General features: G+C 37.9%; 1 protein-coding gene across 2 annotated transcripts in view; it reads left to right on the top strand.

The window, feature by feature from the left end:
- Nucleotides 1-23,239, top strand: part of LOC145681060 (C2 domain-containing protein 5) — a 244,052-nt gene that overhangs the window by 65,188 nt on the left and 155,625 nt on the right. Inside the window, exons 8-10 of one of the 2 annotated variants that reach the window (XM_081752409.1) lie at nt 3,602-3,616; nt 18,874-19,032; nt 20,286-20,454. In XM_081752409.1, the coding sequence (XP_081608535.1) occupies nt 3,602-3,616; nt 18,874-19,032; nt 20,286-20,454 (343 nt within the window). The remainder of the gene's footprint in view (nt 1-3,601; nt 3,617-18,873; nt 19,033-20,285; nt 20,455-23,239) is intronic. The other variant, XM_081752411.1, reaches the window with a different exon arrangement.

Here is a 23,239-nt window from a genome sequence, read left to right as displayed (position 1 = left end):
CGTTTGAATTGCAGTTAAATGAGCTTTCGTTTAATAAGCGGAAATAGAAGAATATTTAGAAAATGTCCTTTCTAAAGTCCTCGTCTTCATAATTTGTAAAGCTAGTACTTCGCAGTCCTATTTCTGTGATACTTTGAAAAAAAATAAATAAAAATAAGCATAATTTTTTACGTCGTAAAAGTATCGTGTAAGTTTTGTGTTAATAGCTCTGATAATACCTGAGAAAAAAATGTAGAATATTTGCATTACTCTGTCTCTTTTTGTGCAGATTGCCTAGGGAGAGACGGTGGTTAGAAGTAGGATGTTTTTGAATCAATAATACAAAATGTAACGTGTGCGCTGTTGTTGACAGAACTATTATACTTCATGTAACAAACTCGCGTTGTAACAAAATCAGGAATCAAACATCTTCGTCCGGATAAAAAAAAAAAAAAAAAAAAAATCCCTTTTTTGAAAGTATTCAAACTACACTTAAACCGGAGAAAAGGCCACTTAAGAGCAATTGATTTAGGATTTAGATTTCTGGGCTTTCGGCATCTCTGCCCTGTCGCGACAAAACGCTGTAACTTTGGCGGAGCAGTTTTGAGAAAAACAGCCGTAAAGTCGCCACAGACCGGCTAATTTCCTACTTACATCGAAATTCTCTTTGGTATATTTTCAAAAGTATTTGACAGCTCAGTGCTGGGCCTGGTGAACATAAATATCGGTGGCGGGAAATTCAAAAATGCTTATAGCGACAAAACAATGTAACTCAAGTTACAGCGTTTTGTCGTGACACGGCAGATCTAAAGCCATTAGCCCGTCACGTATGAGGGATGACGTCCCTCGGCGATCACACCATCCGGGGAAAGGGAAGGAAGGAAGCGGTCTGGGACCTATATGTTAGGTACCACTCCGGCATTTGCCTGATGTGAATGAGAAAAACTCAGAAAAACCTCATTCAGAATGGCTGGTCTAAAAAAGCTTTCTCGACCGAGTGTCCCCTCCGGAAATCTAACCCGTGACCGCTCGCACCGAAGGCGAGAGCGTTAGATTAAGGGCAATTAAAACGAGGTATAGGTTTCATCTATACTAGTACAATATGTGTAAATAAACATTATCTTCCATTTTAATAAATTTAGTTTTCTACCTCTTCTTTATAAGTGAGAACATACTGTCTCAGGTACTACTGAAGCAATGAACACTGTTCATATATTATCTTCAAAATGTAATGGGAATTGCCTCAGTTCTTTTTGTTTGTCTTTAAGGCAGCAATACTAAGATATAAGCAACTGAAATTAGGAAATGAACATTTTTGTCAGGAAATTTTCAAAACTTCCTTGTTTTTTCTTTGTTTATGGGATTATTTAAACTAAGCCAACGCTGGTCGGGTTGCTTACATTTGCGTAAGCACCTGTTTTGACATGATAAATAAAATAAAAAAATGTTCTGCCTCCATCCGAACATTTGCTTGTTAGCAAGTAGATGTGGAATTTTTTAAAATTAAATATTTCTTGGAACATACTATATTCGCCTTGCTTTATTCTGTTACTGACAGAAAGCAATAAATTTTATATGATATAAAGAATTGCTTGCAGCTATACGGGGTGTTACAAAAATGTATCACCATATTTTGGGAACAGATTCCCCGCATCAAAATAATAAAAACAAAGTCAAAAAGGGATAGTTTCGAAGTTATTGGGTGTCGAGAATTTGAAACAAGTGAATTTTCAAAGTTCATAGCTCCACTAATATGGGACCTATCGTAGTCGGGTCAAGACTTCACTGACGAACTGGCATGGGGACTATCCAAATATCCATGTTTAAGAATGCTCCAATACTTGCAGACCATTTTTAGAGAGGTGGAAGGAAAGTGATCAAGTACTCCCAAACAGCCTCTCCAAAAATGACTGTACAAGTACCGGAGATTCTGAAAGATGGATATTTGAATAGCTCACATAGGACCCACTAGTTCCTCAGTGATGTCTTGATCCGACTATGATCGTTCCTATAGTAGTGGAACTGTGAACCTTTCAAGTTCATTTTTTCACGTTTTCGGCACTTTATAACTACGAAACTATACACTTCCGACCACAGGTCCATATGAACTTTTTCTTTCTTTCTTGTTCTTTTTCTTTTCTTTTTTGTAAATGTGAGGAATCTGTTACCAAAATATTCTGACAAATTTTGTAACACCCTGTATATTTCTTCTAGTACAATATTATGTGCCGTGCTTTATTATGTTGCTGACAGTGAGCAATAAATTCCATACATGTGTTAAGGTTGGTGGTGTAAAGGGACAAGTTTTGCCAATAGATGTCACTACAGTCTTCGTATCTCTCTCATGTGTTTTTTACCTTTCACGGAAATTTACAATTTCTCTTACAAATTTCAACCTAGAGACTTCAAATTTTTGGAGAAGGAACTTCATAATATATCGAAGACAACAATCCGTACCGATTTCTTATTTAGAATTTGCTTCATTGTTGAAAGAGTTATATTGTTAAAGGTTTGGATATTCCTTTCAACAAAGAAGCCATCTCAACAATGAAGAAAATCTTATATATAAAAGAGAACGTACAAATCCTTTGTTCCCTCATCACGCTAATACGGCTGAACCAATTTTTTTCATTTTTGGGGGGTTATTAGGATTTGGACCCTAGATGGTTTTTATCATATCACTTTAATTTTTAATTACCAGTGTCTTGAGATAATTGACCATTCAAGTGTCCATAACGTACAAATCCTTTGTTAGTTCATCATAGGTATAAAAATAAACGTATTTATATGCAACCCGCATGACCGTGTCACTCGGCGGGTTAACATAAATGACAGGCGATATAATGTTAACATTTACTGCAATCTACTATGGTTTTTATCATATCACTTGAAAGCGAAAAAGTAAAAATTATCTAAGTAACAAAGTTTATTGCGTTCCGGGGTGACCGCAGCGAAGCGGGGCGGGTTAACATAAATGACAGGCGATATAATGTTAACATTTACTGCAATCTTCTATGGTTTTTATCATATCACTTGAAAGCGAAAAAGTAAAAATTATCTAAGTAACAAAGTTTATTGCGTTCCGGGGTGACCGCAGCGAAGCGGGGTGAACGCTGCTAGTTCTAAATAAAATATCGGCACGGATTGTTGTTTTCGATGGGTTATGAAGTTTCTTCTCGAAAAATTTGAAATCTCTAGGTTCAAATTTCTAAGAGAAATCATAAATTTTCCTGAAAGGTAAAAAATACATGAGAGAGATACGAAGACTGTAGTGACATCTATCAGCAAAGCTTGTCCCTTTAAACTAACCTTAATAATTAAGCAATCTAAACAAGCGTAAATAGAAAGCAAATGCTTTAAAATAAAATCGTTCCTAATATTTCTTCAGCTCATTGTGCTTTTTTGTTGTTGAATGGAGCCAAATTGGGGTATATTTGATTTTCTTATTTTGTACGTACTAGTATTTTCATTGCAAATAAAATTTCTTTATAAAGTAGTTGTATTATTTGTTTCGTGTTAAGATAATAATAATAATACTGAGCACTTTACTGTTAAATTAAAGAAATAAAACATAATTTTTATTTGTTTTTTGTCTTTTTGATTTCTCTCCTTTCTTTGGTAGGCAACTGCAGAAAAAGTAAGTACTGGCACTTTTCGAACGTGTGACATCTGTGTTTTTATGTTATTTTTTTCACTCGTTTTCTATGGTGTTGCTGTATTTCTTTTTAAAAAAAACTGCAGCTTCTTTTTTTGTTGCTTTACGTGTCCCTTCTAGTTTATAGATTTGGTATATAAGTGTTCACTTTAGAATGCTTAATTTTTTTTTCAATACTCGTTTTAACAATCTATATATAAAACCCAGTGGCTCCATGTTGTGTTTGTATATATACACTTTTTTTCTGTTTTTTTCGTTGTTTGTTAAATTTTAACTATTTCGCATTTAAAATATTGCTAAACTAGGAAAACCAAAAATGAATCAAAAGATTGCGATCTTGGCCAATAATTAATTTTTGGATTTGGGGCCACAAAATTTTTGAACGGACCCTAAATCGAGTTTTCGTATTTTCTACGGCACAAGCACATATTGAGTTAACTGTTAGTTTGGGTTTGACTACACTATATGTAGTTCTCCAGATATAAGGCCTATAAGAATTTTTTTATTGAAATATATTGGATCTTTTGATCCAAAAATTACTTGAAAGTTGATTTTGATACAATATTGTAGAGTATTAGTAGTCTCTCTCTCACGTTGGGATTTTGAGAAGTTTTTTTGTCTAAGAAGATAAAAACAGCAGCAGCTGATCTTTCATAGGCATCCAAGTTGTCTTTATTTTCATCGTTGACTCATTAAGATCAAGCAAAGAATTATTCCCTTTGTGTGAGTATAAATCCTCATGCGTAGTTTTCGAGATCGAGAGTAACGAATTTTGATGGGATTAAAGTCTACATCGTTTCCAATCTGTTGCAGTTGATTGACGCTCATAATACTTATGAAGACAGTATCACAGCCGAGAAGATAAAATTATGGAAGGATTCCTCTAGCTGTTCACTATATTCATGGAAAGTGTTTTGTGTCCGATTCTGTCTATACCGTCAGTAGGCCACCATCGTTTTATTAAATTATCCCATTTTTTATTCAAAATTGCACTCTTTGCAGTTAATTGTGGAATTTTTATTCTAATATCATAGGCTTTTACAATTTTAGCTGTGTACTGTATCTTTTATTCCTTTTACCGCACCTTCTCTCTCTTGGTAAAAGGTCGTCTCATAACTTGAAGTATCAGAAATATTAATAATTTCACATACGCTTAGAGTTGTGAGTGCGCCTTTATATTATTTACATTTACAACAATGTATGGCTGTTTGACAAAATAGCAGTTAAATATCGATGTAGTTTTTACCTTTTGGAAAAAATCCCTGCAAAATGAGTGTTTATATTTTTAACAGATAAATTAGTAAGATAGAACGTTTTAACTGTTAGATATGTGTGGAGTGGTGGTTTTGATCTCTCAGTCATAGCCTTGGCCTGGTTAGGTTTCCTCTAAGATAATGATTTGTTGAGGGTCATTTAGGTAAAGAATTAAATAGCTCTTCCGTACAATGACACCGGTTAAAATTTTGAGTATCAACAGTATAAAAAGGTTTTCCTGACGAAGTTCACTGTCGATATATTTTAAAAAAATGGGAAATACAAGGTAACCATAAAAGTTTTTGCCGTTCGTGATCGTCATACACGCAGACACGTAACGCATGGTACTCAGGGTTAGGTCTCGAAGGAATTTCCATTAGCATCCTTTGCCAACGTTCCTGCAGTTGCGCAATTCTCTGCATGGATGCAAATGAGCTTGTGAATGCGTGCCGTAGGTCTGCCTCATTGTCAAAGGACTTCTCACGACGGTAATTGTTCAGAAAACGGAACAGGTAGTAATCTAATAGCGCTAGGTCCGATGAGTATGGTGGATAGCACAATGTCTTCTAGCTAAGTCCTGAATGGAATCTCTGGTTGTCCCTGTCACGTGTGGTCTCGCAATGCCGTGGACTTTTGTGATTAACCGACGCGACTTCTTTCGCTGCAATGCATTTTGTACCCGTTACAGCTGCTGCAAGTACAGATCCGCAATGGTGGTATGGCCTGGTGATAGCAGCAGTAATGCACCACTTGGCGACTATCCACCAGACATAGAGCATGATCTTGCGTTGGTGCAGAGCTGGTCTTGCGGTGTAAGGCACAGGTTCACGTGGTGACAACCAATGGCTGGTATGCTTGGAAGTGTCGTACTGGACCCACTTTTCGTCACTCGTGAGCACTTGACGAAATATAGGTGTGTTGCGATGCCGAGACAGTAAACAGACTATCACTCTATTCCTTGGACTGCCAGCAGTGTAGAAGCTACACCTCCTCTATGCGGTGCAGGTGTTTTTTTTTTTTTTTTTTTTTTTCCCTCAGAAAGCTGGAAGCGTTCGACAAGTTCATCACACGTTTGACTGCTGTCTTTCTCTGTGGCTGTCTTCAGGGCCTCGTCATCCAGCATCTGTGATCACTCGCTGCGGAGCTCATCATAAGAACTCAGACCTCCTTATCTGAATCGTTCGTTCACGGCATCCTCTCCAAATGCCTGATTCATTTAATAACTTCATGCGGCTGCTGACAGATCCACTTTAAAATCATACAGCAAACAGCCGCAAAGGAGTTGCTTCGATATCTTAATTTGTCTTTTATATAGTGTGCGCAACGTGCCTGGATTGGTGCATTTACATAATCACATTAAACCCCTTCCTCCATCACTTTTCCAATCCGTAAGTCACTTCGTTTCCTCTCAGGGAGCGCTTCATCAAATGGGATATGAAAAACGGCAAGAACTCTTTGGTTATCTTGTGATACATTAGACAAAACATTTATTGACTGGCTGCAGTATTTCAATATGAGCCTCCAGTAAATTAATACATGCGATACTGGCGTCTAGAAACACTGTGCAACCTCAAAATTTCATTGGACATATGACTCAATGCGTAGATCTGATGGTTGAAAGAATGATATGCCAATGCCATTTCCTTCCCCAAAAATACTTTTGAGCTTTGAATTTCGGTCTCAGGCATTTAACATCTCGAAACAACTTCTACCTGTTTCTTTGATCTTTAATTTCGGGGAAAAGAAAAGAAATCATCTTCTAAAACCCTTTGTACAAGCTTATATGGCATGCGTAACAAGTATGCACTTGGTTTAAGAGAGAAAGAAAAACAGTAAATAAATATTTTATGGAATTTAAAAGTTAACGTATATATTCATTTATTTGTTACGAGTTTATTTGAATGTAATTTATTAATACCAGCAAACACTACAAAAATAAGGAACCTCAAAAATGTGGACGTCTTACTTCCTTCATAATAGAAAACTTATAAGATAGGAGATGTTTGAAATACAGAACCTACGGGACAAAGATTTTTTTACCTTTGAAAGATTTCACAATATCGTCGAAGTTTAAGACTCGAAATTCTTAAAGTTAAACTTGGTCTTACATAAAAGACATGATATATGATATACTCTTCTTACCATCCAGTGGAGTAAAAGATATGGTAGTATGTACGTAGTTCTGTAATAAGATTTTCTTCTCTTCCTAACATACAGATAATAAAAAGTTCTTGGTATGTACTTCTATGTAAGATCACAGATAACATTCAGTTAATGGCCTTGGACTATGATTCAGAGCTCCTTTGTAACTAAGGGGTTAGCGTACGAGCCTTTGGTGTGGCAGACCCAGGTTCGATTTCTTGCGGGAGCTCATGTGGTTCGGATTCCACGTTAATCAATAGGTCCCGTCTCATAGAGCCTCGCTGTTGATAAAAGGGACGTTAAACTCAGAATCAACTCAATCAACTCAACTCATTGAACTACGAATCACCCAGGAAATTGCTGCTGTGTATGCAACAGAATTTTTTATTAAACGTGAGATATACACATACACTCAAGAAGTACTTGTGAATGAGCGTTTTTTGGAACTCAGCTTGCAGAAATAAAGACTAATTTATCAGATTATGGGGTGAGAATGGGGTCAAATTGGAGATGAGAAATTCTGCATATAGAGTTTTCATTATAATAATAAACTGGGATGGAATATAAGTTCCCAAAGTATGAATATATAATTCACATGCACATATTTTGGAAATTTCTCTCTGAACACGAGAAGGAAAAGTTTACTGTTATCACATGTTTGTTTTCAATCGTTGGATATAAAAACATGAACTTTGATATATGAGGACGTTTTGGTTTAGAGAATACGTATCTGCGTCATTCACTTCTATTACACTGTTGTCTTAAGTAAATAATCACTTCTATAAATTTTTCCCTTTATTAGACAATATCCATTTGATACAGAAACTAAATGGTAACAAATGGATACAGATTAATATCTTGTTGGTTGACCTTTAGCTTGAAGCAAAGTTTTAACACGATGGGAATTAATGAGCTCCGTGATTTGGACTTGGGTGATTTTTGCCCATTCTTCACTCAAACATTGGAAATATTGTCCATGGGAAGCGGATTTGAGAGTAAGCAGTGGAAAATATCGGTACCAGACCTCTGTGCAAAATGTCAATGTATCTAGTGCTGTTGAGCGTGCCACACATTCTAGCAACTCTCAACGTCCAGAGCTCTAAATGGCTTACCACAACATATTAAAAACTTTCCATATTTGACCGGAAACAAGCCGGGGATGGGAGGTTGTAAATTTGTACCATTACTCTTGAAGATTTCAAAATTTCAAGGAAAATATACGCCATATTGTAACAGTAATATGTGCAAAAGTTATCATGGAAGATACTTTATAACATCGATTGAGATGGGGAGTATTCTTGATCGATTTCAGTCCCAAGCAGTAAGGATGATGGGGTCAAACGAAAGAATAGAAAAAAAGTACGACATATTGCATCGGAGTGTAATAATTTGGCGAAGGTTGTAGAAATTTATTTTGCTGCATTATGTAAATGAGAAAATTACAAAATTTTGATATTTTATTCATTTTACCTCCGTGCTATGATGTGATATCAGCTCGAAGCAGTTTGGATGATTGGAGAATCTTGTAGAAAAAGTATACCCCATGCTTCAAAATTAAATAATTGTTACGAAAGTTATACGAGAAAATAAGTCTCATGACGTAGTTGTCCACGTGTTAATGAGACGGCCCGGGTTGGATTCCGGTGAGGTAGAAATTTATTACCCATTCAACACTCGTTCTAAAGTGGCTCAGGTGTAAAATAGGTACACTCATGTCCAAAATTATTGTCGCTTATATATAACTGTCTTCTTGTAAGAATATAATTTGATAATGATTTTGCAGGGATCTTTTAGTGCTAATACTGTGTAGCTATAATCGAGAAATGTATATTTGTGGTAAATTTCATAGTAAAATAATTATAAACACGAAATTAGAAAGAGTAAAATAAAATGTTGCTAAATGGACAATAAAATTTTATTTTTGTTTTATTTTTCTTATTTACTGCTCTTTTGACACAATGCTCTTTTTTCTGGTAGAATGTTATGTTGTCCCATTGGTCAGTTCAGATAGATTTACACGCTTCTGATTGGCTGTTTGAATGGGCCAATGAGAGAGCTGATAGGGAGATGAATTGTGTATATATACTTAAGTAGTTTTTTGTATCATTCAGTGTACGTCTGATGAGGATCTTGGCTAGAAAATCGAAACGTCACGTGCAAATGTGTTTTTATATTAAATAAGTGCAGTCTTGTTCAGCAGTGTGTTTATTTTTTTGACATAAAATTTGCGACATACATGTCTTTACCGATTATAAACATACTAACATTATAAGAAATACCGAGCGAATTCGTTATCAAATTATATTCCTACAACAACATATTTATAGTCATGCGACAACAATTTTGGACATGAGTGTACCTGAGGAAACCCAAAGGGTAGAGGTGACCAGGACATGTGCTCATTATATGTCTACCCAACCTTCTTTACGTGCCAAAATCTAGATAATTTGGAGCTTTATCTTCACATCGCTCATGTGCTACCTTAGCGTGTTCCGAATTGGCGGGGAGAGGGCCTCGTCATAAGGGAAAATTTGTTTCATCACCACATTATACGAGGGAATATCAAATTTTTTTTTGCAGTAACCCAGAAGGAGACGATTTACGAACTCTCTCGGATATGCATAGTATTATATCTTGTTTCTTCTAAGTTAATCATGATTGACGAACTTGAGGCACGGAACGTTATTAAGTTCCTACATCTCCATGGGAAATCAGCAAAAAAAATTCATTAAAGCATTTTATGAAAATGAAAGCCCATTGAGATGGTATCTATGTGGTAACAATTTCAAACATATGTCCCTAAAGAGGGGGGGAGGGGGAAGAGAGACTTTCCCAGATGATGCATTCAGACAGAGAAAGTAAAGAAAATCATACTGGAAGACAGGGGGATAACCATTGAAAGCGTTGAAGCTGAAATAGATGTTAATTGTGAATCCACATGGATAATTCTTAGCCAGCTCCATCTTCAGATTTTTTTTTTTTTTTGTTAGAAAAAATAATTTGACATTGTTCCTTCATATTCTTCATAATTTAATACACTCGTTTAAATTTCATAATCATAATTCATATCTGTATATTCTTATCGAACTATAGATGTTTTGTTTTGAGTCATGCTGTCGTTGTCTGTATAGTGTGTTTCTTAACATTAGGTGAAAAATGAAAATTAATAGCAACAACCTTAGACAAAGCATTTCGTCCTAAATGCGTATACAATGTGTTTTGTCGTACATATGTTGTGACACTAAACACTTTGCTGTTTGTACGTAATAACAAACACTGTTAAGTTCTAGGTTACTAATGTGTTTGTAGATATTGTGTATGTATATAGATGTTGCAGGAAACATTTTATTGTATTAATATAATCATATACATGTACTCCTTTGCTCGTTTGCATGGATATCATTCATAATAAACAATAAACTTGTCAACATTAGAAACTATGTTTTTTTGTTCTCATGCGTGAAATATTATCAAGAGAAACATGCAACATATCAACACATAAAAAGAATAAAATATGGATAAAAGACTGCTTTAAAACAACGTAGTGATTTTTTAAGGACTGTCACACACAAGAGCAGCATAACACAGAAAAGGTTGTCCATATTGTATCTTTTTTACAATGTACTCCGTTTGTTTCTTTCGATAATGCTCCTCGTATAGGAACTAAATATAAGTTTTCAGTTATTGAAAGTTTTCGTTTTTGGGGCTTTACAGGTAAGATTTCTAATATTGGTGCAAACGACTTTTCCTACTACATTCTCTATATGAAGATCGAATGATTTTATCTTATCAAGTTCTGCTACATCATTGAATATGTATGACTTCGAGGAAGATAGTTACGAATAATGACATACAGGGTCGTATCCAGAAGTAGTAGGACTGATTTTTTCCCGCGCGCGCGGAGCAATGTAGGGAGGGCTGCAAGGCCGGATGTTATGGAGGGGAGCCTTGGGAACAGGTGTCGACCGGCGGCAGTCGCCTGCGTGCGTTAGTTGAGTGGGGACCACTGTGTTAGTGACCTCCTGTTGTGACGCCTCGTCGTCAGTTGCGATGGAGCGAAATTTGGAGCAGCGGTACGCCATCAAGTTTTGCGTCAAACTGGGAAAATCAGCGACCGAAACCAAGGACATGCTTACGCAGGCCTACAAGGAGGGTACCATGAGCCGCACAATCACCCCGTAAAAAAAAGGCCAGAATGTCGAAATCGAAAGTGAAATCGATGTTGATTGCATTTTTTGACCGTCGTGGCATTGTCCATAAGAGTTTGTACCTCCTGGACAGAGTGTAACTGCAAGATTTTACGTGGAAGTGCTCACACGGCTGCGAAATCGGATCATACGCGTGCGACCAGACCTGATGGGGAAATGGAAGCTCCACCATGACAACGCGCCGTGCCACGGCGTGTGGATTGTGAGGAATCTCCTGAACAAATTCGGCGTTTCCACGTTGCCTCAACCCTCCCTACAGCCCTAATCACCGCCGGACTTCTTCCTGTTCTCCCGTATCGAGAGGCAGCTCAAGGGGCATCGTTTCGACTCGGTGGAAGCGGTCCAAGCGGCGACGACGAGGGCGCTGAACGGCATCCCGGAAGACGACTTCCAGAAGGCCTTCGCGACCTGGAAGATTTGCTACCAGAAGTGTGTGAATGCCCAAGGGGCCTATTTTGAAGAGTATTAAGTCGATGTACCAAAATGTTCAATATTTTTTTTAGAAAAATCAGTCCTATTACTTCTGGATATGAATTATGCTGGGCAAATGATGAGTTATTTCGAAACTTTATAATATTTTTCATTTGAAAAAAATGTAATATTTTGAAATTCTATTTAAGATAAGTGATTACTTTTGAAATTAAAGTTCGAAAAAACATCGGAATATCCATTCGAAAGCTATTGCGGAAAGTAATCAGGAATATTGCATTTGTGCACGTGATGCACAATCGTACAAACGATTTGGTACATTGCTTGTATAAACGGAAGTAGCAGACCATTTGTAAATCTATATCTAGAAAAGAATAAGCTTGTTGACTCAATCTCCGAAAATATTGTCTAAAATTTTGCATAATCTCATGTGGATTAGATTGTGGACTGTGGATTAGAAGAGAGTTTGCGAATTCGACCCCTGAAAGGGATTAAAGAATTTTTAAATAATAATATTTTTTCATATAGAACCATTGGATACACAGGTGTGATTAAGTACAGGGCGATTTATCCCATCTCATAAATTCACTGTAGCTTTATCAGACATATTGAAGAACTCAAAAAGTTTTATAGTGACATATTACAAGTGCTCTATTTGTGCCCCTTTAGCAGTTCGGCAAATATCAAGTTGATAATCAAGTTCTTCCCACACTCGTGCAGCATGTCTCTATCAATCAGTTGGTGTGAGCTCTCATTTCTGTCAGGGGCGGATCCAGGACGGACTTCTGGGAGTGGCGGTGGGTTGTAATACTACTACTTAGAGCTACTTTTAAGAGCTCCAAACTCTGGGATAGGTTTTATTTATATATAAAATTTAAAAAAAATCCTCTTCTGGGAGGGGGGGGGGGCGATCGCCTCGATCCCTCCCTCCTGGATTCGCCACTGAGTTCTGTTAGGTTTGTTGGTAGAGAAGGCGTAAACACTGTATCTTTCACATAATCTTAGGGGAAAACAATCGCGTGGGGTTAGGTAAGGAGAGCGTAGAGGCCACGACAGGAATTGCTGATCATCCCTATGACCGATCCATCGGTTTTTCAATATCCTGTTTAGGAATTCACGAACATCGAGATGGAATTAGAGTGGAGATCGTTTTCGTAAGATCTTCCAAACAGTAGGTTGTGGAATGTTCAGCTCTCTTCTTGCTGCTCTATTCGTCGACTTCTATGGACTTCGTGGAAAACTCCTCACACGTGCTAAACCATTTCTTCAGTCACTGTAGGTCGACCACGATTTTCCCTTACAGAGGCATACTGAAGCTGTAAACAGTGCATATCATCGCCGAATAGACTTGGTAGTTTGTGGATCCTTGTTGAACTTCGTTTGGAAATGTAGTTGCATTGTTAGGACATACTGATGTTAAACTCGAGCACAACATAAACTTTCTCTGCGCCTGTCGTTACCTTGAATAAGTGCTCACTGCTGCGCTCTCTTGGCAGAATTCAGAAGTAAAGCTGCAATACAAAAAAACTTTGAGTTTTTCAATACATCTGCAAAGTTTTGTAACAATATGTCTAGTGAATTTATGAAATTGGGTCAATCATTTGTAACAACACCATAGATGAGAGGAAGGGGTTTGATCTATACAATACGAATGTAAGGCACCAATTTAATGTGACAAAGGAGGGGAAGAAGCTGTGTTTAAACTGTTATATGTACAGGCGTGAGATTTAGTGTGTGGCGAGTATGATAAAATATTCATTCAAGAATATGTCATTAAATGCGTTAAGGAAAGATATTCATAATGAAGGGAGAGAGAGGGATAAATAAATGTAATGTATAAATTAGGGTAGATATGTAAATATTGATTCTCATCCAATGTAAAAGCTTGGCAGCTAGACCTCACTATAAACAGTCAGAGATTTTCTAGCAATCTTATCCACTGCAAATTTCTACTTTCAAAATTGAATGCTGTCCTATAAGTTACTTGGTCTGGTTTGAGATAGCTGTGTTTATACAATGATAAACATGTATTGCATTTAGTAGACTTAAATCCGATTTAATCTACTCGCTGAGCAAAAGAATACGTTTATTGTAAAAATGATTAACGTGTGACAGTTTCGCCAACTGTCCACTTGGCTTCATCAGGCACTCAGACAAGTAGACCTCACTTGGTCGAAGAAGTCTAACAGCTTTTTCAGGTCAGCCATCTTGAGTGAGGTTTTTCCCGGGTTTTCCTCATTCGCATCAGGCAAATCCGGGATAGTACCTAACATAATGCTTCCAGGCCGCTTCCGTCCTTCCCCAATCCTTTCTTCCTTCCCTTTCATCGGATAATGTGCTCGCCGAGGGACGTCATTCCTCATATGTGATGGGATAAATGACCTTAAATACCGACAGCCCAGAAATATAATTCCTAAGAAGCAGACCTATATTGAGTAGAGCACACTGGGTTGTCCTGGAGGCAGGGCGCACCCACGCAACGTTTACCGGATTCTAATCCAATTAAACTTCGAAATTTGTATATAATATATGTCTGCACCAGGGGTGCACTCACGGGGACTACAGATTCGAACCCCTCCAATCTTTCGACTTTAGACCTTACAACAAAAATTTAGGGGAGGTAAAAGGACACATGTTACTCGGATGGAAGAAGGGGCCTAAAAGTGCCCATATAAAGGGCGAAGGACAGAATTGACGTTCTGAGTAATATTGCTCTCTAATCGCCTCACCACTAGAGTCTCTCCCGATACCATCAAAGATGCTCTCGGCGACAAGCATGTGCCAAGAATAATCGTGCGACAGGAACGTGGGAAGGTAGACCTGCTTCCAGCAATCGATTGTTCAGTATTTGTTTGTTCACATGGAGGGAGGTATTGGTCTTATTGCGCTGGCATTCGCCATAACGTTAGGGTGGTCCAAACGCTACTTCTGGGTAGACGCTCCGTAGTGTATCGCGAGAACACTGGAAGCACTTCTACTGTGGGAACGTTCTTCCTCCCATCGTATATACCACAGGTGAACCACTGTCACATTATTAATCATTCGAGGGGCAGTTCTCGGAAACAACCATTCAGTCTCTCGTAGCTTTATTATTCGTCCATGCTCGAAGTTATTGCAGAATAGCTTTTGCTGGTGTCGTCCCGGGATTGCATATACAAACTGTCACCTACTCACAACGGATGGGCACCGAGAACTTTCAAAGTATTAACAGCACACTTTGTACGTTTACAATGATCAGTATTCTCTATACAGACATATATTCAGTGTTGCAAATTTTATTCGAATCAGACAATACATACCAGTCATTTCCAGCTCGTGATTGTATGACATAGGAGCGCGGTCTTACAATCTAAAGAAAGCAGAAAGAAATACAATGAGGAAAGAAGTAGGAGTGCCGTAGGAAAGCAAGTGTTGGCGGTGAACGCGATGTTATGGATCTGCGAGTAATATGCGTGCGAAAATATCGACTACGCTGTCGGTATTCTTATTTGGCTGTCAGTACTGTCTTTTATTAATGTCAGGTTACCTGCCAGCTCCTACCCCTCAAATGAAAGATGCCGAGAAGGAGTGTGACGTAACAGACCATTCAGTTGGAGATGACTGATATAAAGGTAACCAAGAAAGTTCTTTCGCTTTCTCACCCACCACTTTCGAACATCGATATGTCACCTAAGACGTGCCTGGAAGATCAAAAGTAGTCCCCATCAGCATCGACGACCTACTGCCAACGTTCTGGAAGGCCATGGATTCCATCGCGGTAGAACTTGGTGGGCCGTGAAGCGGAAAGGTATTAAGTGCCTTTTGTACCTCTATTAGGGATTTGAACTGGCGTCCTCTAAGGTGATTGTTCAAGGAATGAAACAGGTGATAAACGGACGGTGCAATGTCGGGGAGTATGGCGGATTCAGTAATGTTTCCCATTCAAGGCGTAGAATGATGTCCCGGGTCATCCTAGCCACGTGGGGCTCAGCGTTATCCTGTGACAGGAGGACTCCTTTGCGATTCAGAAGTCCTTGTCCGGTGTTTTGTTTTTCTTGAACACGGCTCAACTGCTGACAGTACACGGTTGCATTAATGGTCTGAGCAGCTGGTAACAGTTCCTGATGCATGATGCTGTGAGCAGTAAACCAAACAAACAGGAGGACCTTTTCTGGTGCAGTGCTGGTTTCGGCTTTTTGGAATCGGTTCATGGGGTGCTAATCAGTGAAGACGGCGCCATGAAGCTTCGTACAGGACCCACTTCTCATCACATGTTAACACCCTGTCCAGAAATGGCTCCTTCCTCAGACGAGACAGCAAAGAAACACAGGTGTCTGCTCGCGTTGCCTTTTGGTCCGGAGTCAAATCATGTGAGACCTATCGACCCAATTTGTAGTGCTTCCCAAGTTGATGGAGGTGCTGCCGAATAGTTTCTCCACTCACACTGAATTGTAGTTCCAGTTCCTCATGTGTCTGGCCACTGTTCTCCTCAATTGCTGCCTGAAGATCTTCATTTTGTACGTGTGTTGGTGCGTCTTCGAGTGTTTCGTCACCGTCCTTAAACTTCTTAACCACCGGTGGACTGTCCGCGTAGTTACGACACCCTTAATCAAAGACCTGATATATCTTCCGCCCCGTTGCAGCGACGTTTGACTCCAGTTTGCACGCGTAAGCATACACGCCCTTATGACACACTGTGGAGGTCCCATGTTGAGAGCACATGTAATTTGGATTTCACGTTAAATTAATTTTTCATATAATCTAGATACATAAGAAAGTTAAATTCTTTATACCAGACAAACCCTGTATGGCTCGGTGGTAAAAGAATTCTTATAGTAAGGATTCCAGGTTTTTGTCAGTTCTTGTAAGCTTGTATTTCCGTTTGCTGCTTGTGATACTTCCGTTTCCAACTATACTAGGTAACAAGAATTGTTACGTAGGATTTTTGTCCCGATAAAGAGGAAGGCGATAACATGAAAGAAGTACCTGGAAACTGAATAGTTACCATCAACAGCAATAATCTATTTCTAACGCTCGAAAACACTGGATCCTACGGTCGTAAATAATGAAAGCTTTGTTTAATGTGTTATTCGTATTTCCACCGTATTACTCACCCAATTTCCTTAATTCTTTCCGGCATATCGGGTGCGATTTTCTCTGTTTCTTCTCGCAGTGGGGTAGTTCCTTCTGCGTTTCTACACTCGTTTATGTTACTAATGGAATGATTTGTGTAAGGGGTATCATTAAGAAATACCATAAAATTCTTTTATACTGTAAAACAGTATCCAGCCTTTTTATTTTAATGGAATTATTAATACATGCGTTTCACATTGTTAATGTTTTAAAATGCCTTTTCCATTGTTGTTTTATGTCTTTTATTCGAATCATAGCTGTTCAGAAAATTTAGGACTACAGCATTGGTCTCGTTGTCTGTGGATGTCATGAAGTTCCATCCTGCAGGGATCCATCGCTGCTGTTACATTTGTTAAATCATCGTTATACAATTGTCCGCGTACTTAACGTATCGGACCTGCTCTCAGTGATTTTCCGTTTAACTCTTTGCAATCACAACCAGCGGACTACAATACGGGACAATCACCAACTTCAATCTCGGTGGGAGCTCATGTGGTTCGGATCCCACGTTAAGCTGTAGGTCCTCGTCTCATGTAGCCTCGCTGCTAAAAGGGATTCAATCGAATCAAACCAAAATCGTTATTTTTTAAGTCGAAACAAAGAGTGAAGGAAGCATGTGTAATATACTACCACTATGTAAAAATCCGACAGAACTAATACTTTAACAACATTTTACGCCAATAGTGGTAGTATACAAAGGCGCCAATACAAAGGGTGTCCTGAATCGTACATTTCAACGAAACCAGCCGACAACTTCTGTCAATGTATTAGACGTAAATCTGCTTTCTGTATATCACTTCCACGACAAACTAGTTGATAATCCCGAAGTGTTACAGCGGTTAATATTTCGCGCCCTTCGTAGGTCCTTCTATCCTTTCGCGCAATAACGAAGAGAGAGAATCTTCCTAAAGCCAAAGATCTTATCTTTCACAAAAAAAAAAAAAAAAAAAAAAGTTAGATACGTTTTTCTCTGAGGATGTATCCCGTATCCTCAATTCAAAGTGAATTAATAAAAGCGTGAAATATTTTTGTGATTTCAGACCTTTGGTTTATCATACATGTATGTGTAATTACTTTGAAAATAAGCTCCTTTCTCATCTCACATTATATCATACGACGAACAAGCATTATGTAAGTTTCTAACATTTCCTTGTGGATTTTCTGGACATGCGTTTCTTTCAAGTGCAGGAATCTGATGACATTTCGCGTCTTATTTAGCTTTATCCATTTTTCAAGTTAATCATTTCTGCTTCTTGTAGCACAAAAGAAAACATTTATCACAGTTTTTATGATACGAATCAAATAAGGACTATTGATTTGTCTAACTAAATTTGCCTAGACACTACAGTTAGCTGTAATTAAAAACTTTTGCGTTGATCCTCATATTAAAAGTTTAGCTTTTCAAGATTAGCAGAGAATTGATGTTTAACAATTTGCATTGACAAGATTAAACTAAGAACAGCTTTCGTCGGAAGCAATTGATAATATGTGAAATTACAAAAAAGAAAGCATACGTATACCGAATATTAAATCACTTAGAAGTCAGTCTCATGAAATGTAGCTTCTGATATTTATTTCTCATAATTCAAAGATGAAACAATCTAAATATATAACACAATATCTCAAAATCGGTAAATCTTTCAAACAAGACATATAATAATTCGTAATATTCAAGATACAATCGAAAAGTTTCAATATACCTATTTTTAAGTGTACATCCCTTACCTTTATTTTACTATTCCCCTAATAGATTTTGTGATCATTTAGTTTCGGATCTGTATTAAATCTAGTAAGACAATTTATTATATTATTTTAGCACATTCATTGGAGAATAGTGTATTAAATTCTGCATTTTTCAAACTAAAGATTTTCTTTCATAAGTGTCTTACGCTAAGCAATTTCTGTAAGAGTTGTTTTTGTCTTAATGAAGAAAAATGTTAGTTGTCAGGATGTACATTTATGTAGAATTATCATGTATATAAATGCATATAGCAGCTTCAAATCTCGTGCGACACATAGGTGCAGATGTATTTAACTGTTAATAATATATATGAGAAAGAAAGTAAACTCATGGAAGATATATGTTTTGTTTAGGAAATAGTTTAACCGGAAGTGGAGGGTCGTCTGGCGTGAGCCATCTTCGTACAAATGCAACGTTGGTACGCCCTGTCGTCAACCAAGAAAGCTTGGATATGTTGGAATACCCGTTTCTTACAATGTCAAAATATCCTCACGGATTTGTTCTTCATTTAGGTATGGTGTATGTGTATTTGTTATGGTCACTTTGATAGTGAACGTATTCGTCGTATGAGAACCAGAGGTACGTAACTTCATTTTTGTGAGTTTACAGGAGAGAGAGGGATTTTTTTTTTTTCAAACAAATGTTGTTTTAATAAGATGGTAAACACATTATTACATAGCAGACAAGTCAGTGACAAAGTCAACTTCAGTAACATTCAAAGAACACCAAGTGGAGCTTTCAGAATTATGTTCATAATCCAAGCAAACAAAAATTCCATTCTTAGAGTTACGTTCCTTTGGTTCTCATACGACGTATTGTCAGTTTATTAAACTAACTTAAACTAAGGCTTAAAAAAATGAGTATATTAAAAGTAAAAGAAACTTGCCATCTTTAGGTAGGGTCGAGAGATTACCTTAATATTTCTAGAAATATTTCTTAATATTTCTAGAAATATTTCTTAATATTTAAAAGTTCAAACAATTCAATAAAAGACTATTTTGTCGTTTACGGCAACTTGTTCTCTGTTGTAAGTGAGTATTTCAATATAATCTACGTAACATGGAGCGTTCGAATTTGAAGTTAGTTAGATTTTACTTTAATTCGTTCAACATGAAAATATAATTTGGATAAATCAGAAATTAGTGTTGAATTGGATTTTTAATGAGGACGAACGGATTATGTGTACTATATTCTAATAATAATAATCATTGAGACAAATATTTATATTATAAATATTTAATATAAATATTTGTCTCAATGATTATTATTATTAGAATATTTTAGCTGTGTAATATGAAGAATACATATTGTACTTTAATGAAGCATAATGCTGTAATTGTAGAATGAGACTGTGATTGATACCCGTTCACGGTATCAGAAACAATTCCTTTTTTTAAAAGACATTGGTATGTGATAGCATTGTACATTGAATTAAATTATTTTCTTTGTGATTACTTCTGTTCAAAGAAAGAAGTGTATAACTGCTACATATCTAAAATTTGAAAGTCCTAATAAAACATCAAGAAAGGAGAAGATAAACGAGAAGATATTTCCTTAGAAACTCTATCACCGTAGTTAGATGTTTGTTTGGCATTTCAGAAATCAAATATACTTTGCCATTCGGAATGCAATTTTTGACGTGTTTGTTGTTGTTCTCCATGGATCATTTAAGGCCTCAGGATAAAAGTCGACAAATGCATATTTTTAAAGCAAAATATTTCAAGACCAGTAAAGAGTGTGAAATAAGCTTATTGTTATTTTCCAGGAGGAACGGTTAGTGCGCGATCGGTGAAGCTTCTTGAAAGAATAACAAATCTGGAGGATCCAGAATCCAGAGACACCTGGTGGACAGAACTAAGAATGGAAGTCAGATCACATGCACGTGCCCTTGGTTGTAATGTGGTTCTTGGTTATTCAGAGCAAACTAGTATATGGTAAGTAAAGTTTTCGTCCCATTTTTGAAAAGCTTTGATAAATCGTTTCTTAGTTTCTTTATATGCAGGATGATTCAAATTGAAAACTGAACATTGCTAAAGTGGAAGATTTGATACAAGAAAATCGAGGTTCATGTTTTGCTGAATTTCAGGTTGCCATGAACGATACGGTGGAACCTGATTACTATGCGTGCAATGCGACCATTCTCAGAAACAACTAACTGAAGATCTTAAATTTTTGGAGCATACGAATAATTTCATGTATCTTGATCCTATTCCTTCGTTAACGGATTGTATAGACACTTAAATTCATGACTCATCTCATCCATCTATGTAAGAGTTTGGTGCTAGCTTGTAGAGAAGAACTGAGATTCTGAGCAGCTTTTGAAATCAGTTTTGCTAAAAATGTTATACCAAAAGAGATGAATAAAGAAGTAAACGGAGAAAGGTGAACAATGCTGAATTTCACAATACGAGGAAGTATCAAAAGGTTCGTGCAATCACTTAGAAGTTGACGAACTGCGAATCCCCTCGGACTTGCATTGTATAGTTAGATCCTTGTATGTTAACGATGCAAATTATGGACTCGTTGGAACAACTCTTTCTTTTCTTTTTCTTTGTTTTTCTTTTTCTCTTTTTTTTTTTTTTTTTTTTTTTTTTTAAAGGCAAATCTCTGAAAGTGCGATGATTGACAAGCTTGAGGCACGGAGCATCATTAAGTTCCTCCCTCTTTAGGAGAAATCAGCAAAGCAAATCCACGAAGAGATTAAAGAAGTCTATGAGAATGAAAGTCCATCCTATGAGATGGTATCCAAGTGGAAACGCAATTCCAAACTGGACACATGACCATCGCGGATGCCTCTAAATCCGGAAGACCATCTTTCACAGATGATGGCGACTTGAGAAAAGAGGAGGGTAACCATTGAAAGTATTACATGTGCAATAGAGTATGGGTGTATGAGTTATGTCTGCCTGGAAAATCATTCACAACCAGCCGCATCTTCAGAAATAGTCAGTGCGGTGGGTGTCAGGACTGCTCACACATTTCCAGAAGAGTAATCGCAGGGACGGTGCAAGAGAAATGTTGCATCTCTGTGAGGTAGATTAAGAAGACTCTTTCGGCAGATTAGTGACAATGGATGAAAATTGGGTTTATCTTTATGACCCAGAAACAGAGGAAATGAGCAAACAATGGAAAAATGAAATGAAATCTTTGAGTTTTACGTCCCACGGTTGTGCCGGTTAGGCTAAAGGAGACGGTGATAATGAGAGATGAGTGAAATGGTGGAATGAAGAATGGGAGGAAACGGGAGAACCCCGAGAAAACCCACGAGCACGGTGTTTGTCCACCACAAAGTTCACTTGGCGGGGGCTGGGATCGAACCCGGGACCCCAAGCACCAGAGGTGAACGCTCTACCACTGAGCCACCGCGCTCCCCGAGCAAACAATGGAAACACCCCTTCTCCTCTACCCCCTAAAATGGCACGCGTGCAGAAGTCTGCCGCCGGGGTGATGCTTTCCGTTTTCTAGGACAGTGAAGGGGTCATCATGACAAATTACCTACCACTGGGGCAAACTATTACTAGTACCTATTATTCCCATCCCTTGACAGTTACGAAGGGAACTGAAGTAGAAACGTCGTGGATTGGTCACAAAAAGGGATTCTGCTGTTGGCAGTCAACGCACAAGCTCATTCCGGTCAATCATTTATGATGAAGACAGTGGAATTAGGATATGGAATATTGCTCTACCCCATATTCACCGGACCTAACACCAAGTGTCTTCTTTCTCTTCCTAAAAATGAATCATTCACTCAGAGGACGCCATTTTGACAATAGGAATGTTGTCATTTCTGAGATTGAAGTATGGTTTCAGAGCCAAACTGCAGACTTACGAAACGGCCTCATGAAAAGTGAAGACCAGCAGGCAAAAATATGTCACTGGTCACGGTGACTACGTAGAGAAGGACTCATACCGTTATGGTGTCAAGAGTTCTCCAGAGTGGATTTCTTCTAGGTGATGGCACGAACTTTTTGATACCTCTACAAGTTACCAAATATTGTACGATAATAAATTGGGTGGGCCGCGCGGTGGCTCAGCGGAGCGTTCACCTCTGGTGCTTGTTGTCCCGGGTTCGATCCCAGCCCCCGCCAGCACGCACCGTATGCGTGGGTTTCCTCGGGGTTCTCCCGTTTCCTCTCACTTTCTTCATTCCACCATTTATTCATTACTCATCACCGTCTCCTTTAGCCTAACCGGCATAACCGTGGGACGTAAAATTCAAAGATTTCATTTCATTTCAATAAATTGGGTGGGGCACGTTATTCACATGGGTGTAAATTTTGTACGATTGTTCGTTGAAAATTTAGCGTCCCTTTTCAGCCTAGTCCTGTGAGACGTGGACCTGCAGTTTAAGGTGGAATCCGAACCGCTGTAGTATATTGAATACTCTCCTACCATGAATTGACACGTGTGACAAAGATACGCGCGCACGGTGAAGTTGTGTCAAAGTTCTACCATGGAACTTTTGAGAAAGTTACCTTTGGGCAGATTACGAAGGGAGGGTTATAAAACAAAGCAGGATCTTTTGACGTAACTACAGTCTTGAATTATAGAGTTGGTACAGTTGTACCGAGTAAAATCCACTAACGAGTTTCTTTTTCTGCAGTGATAAACATTCAGCCATTGATATGGAACCCGATGTACTACAAGTTTTTTAACGTTGCTCTTTGTTATATATATATATATACACACAGTGAAACCTCTCTAAAGCGGACAGCCATG

Source organism: Thermobia domestica, chromosome 3, assembly GCF_964235325.1.
Source record: "Thermobia domestica chromosome 3, izTheDome1.hap1.1, whole genome shotgun sequence".
In the NCBI taxonomy this organism is placed as follows: domain Eukaryota; kingdom Metazoa; phylum Arthropoda; class Insecta; order Zygentoma; family Lepismatidae; genus Thermobia; species Thermobia domestica.
This window is presented reverse-complemented; position numbering and strand designations above follow the sequence as displayed.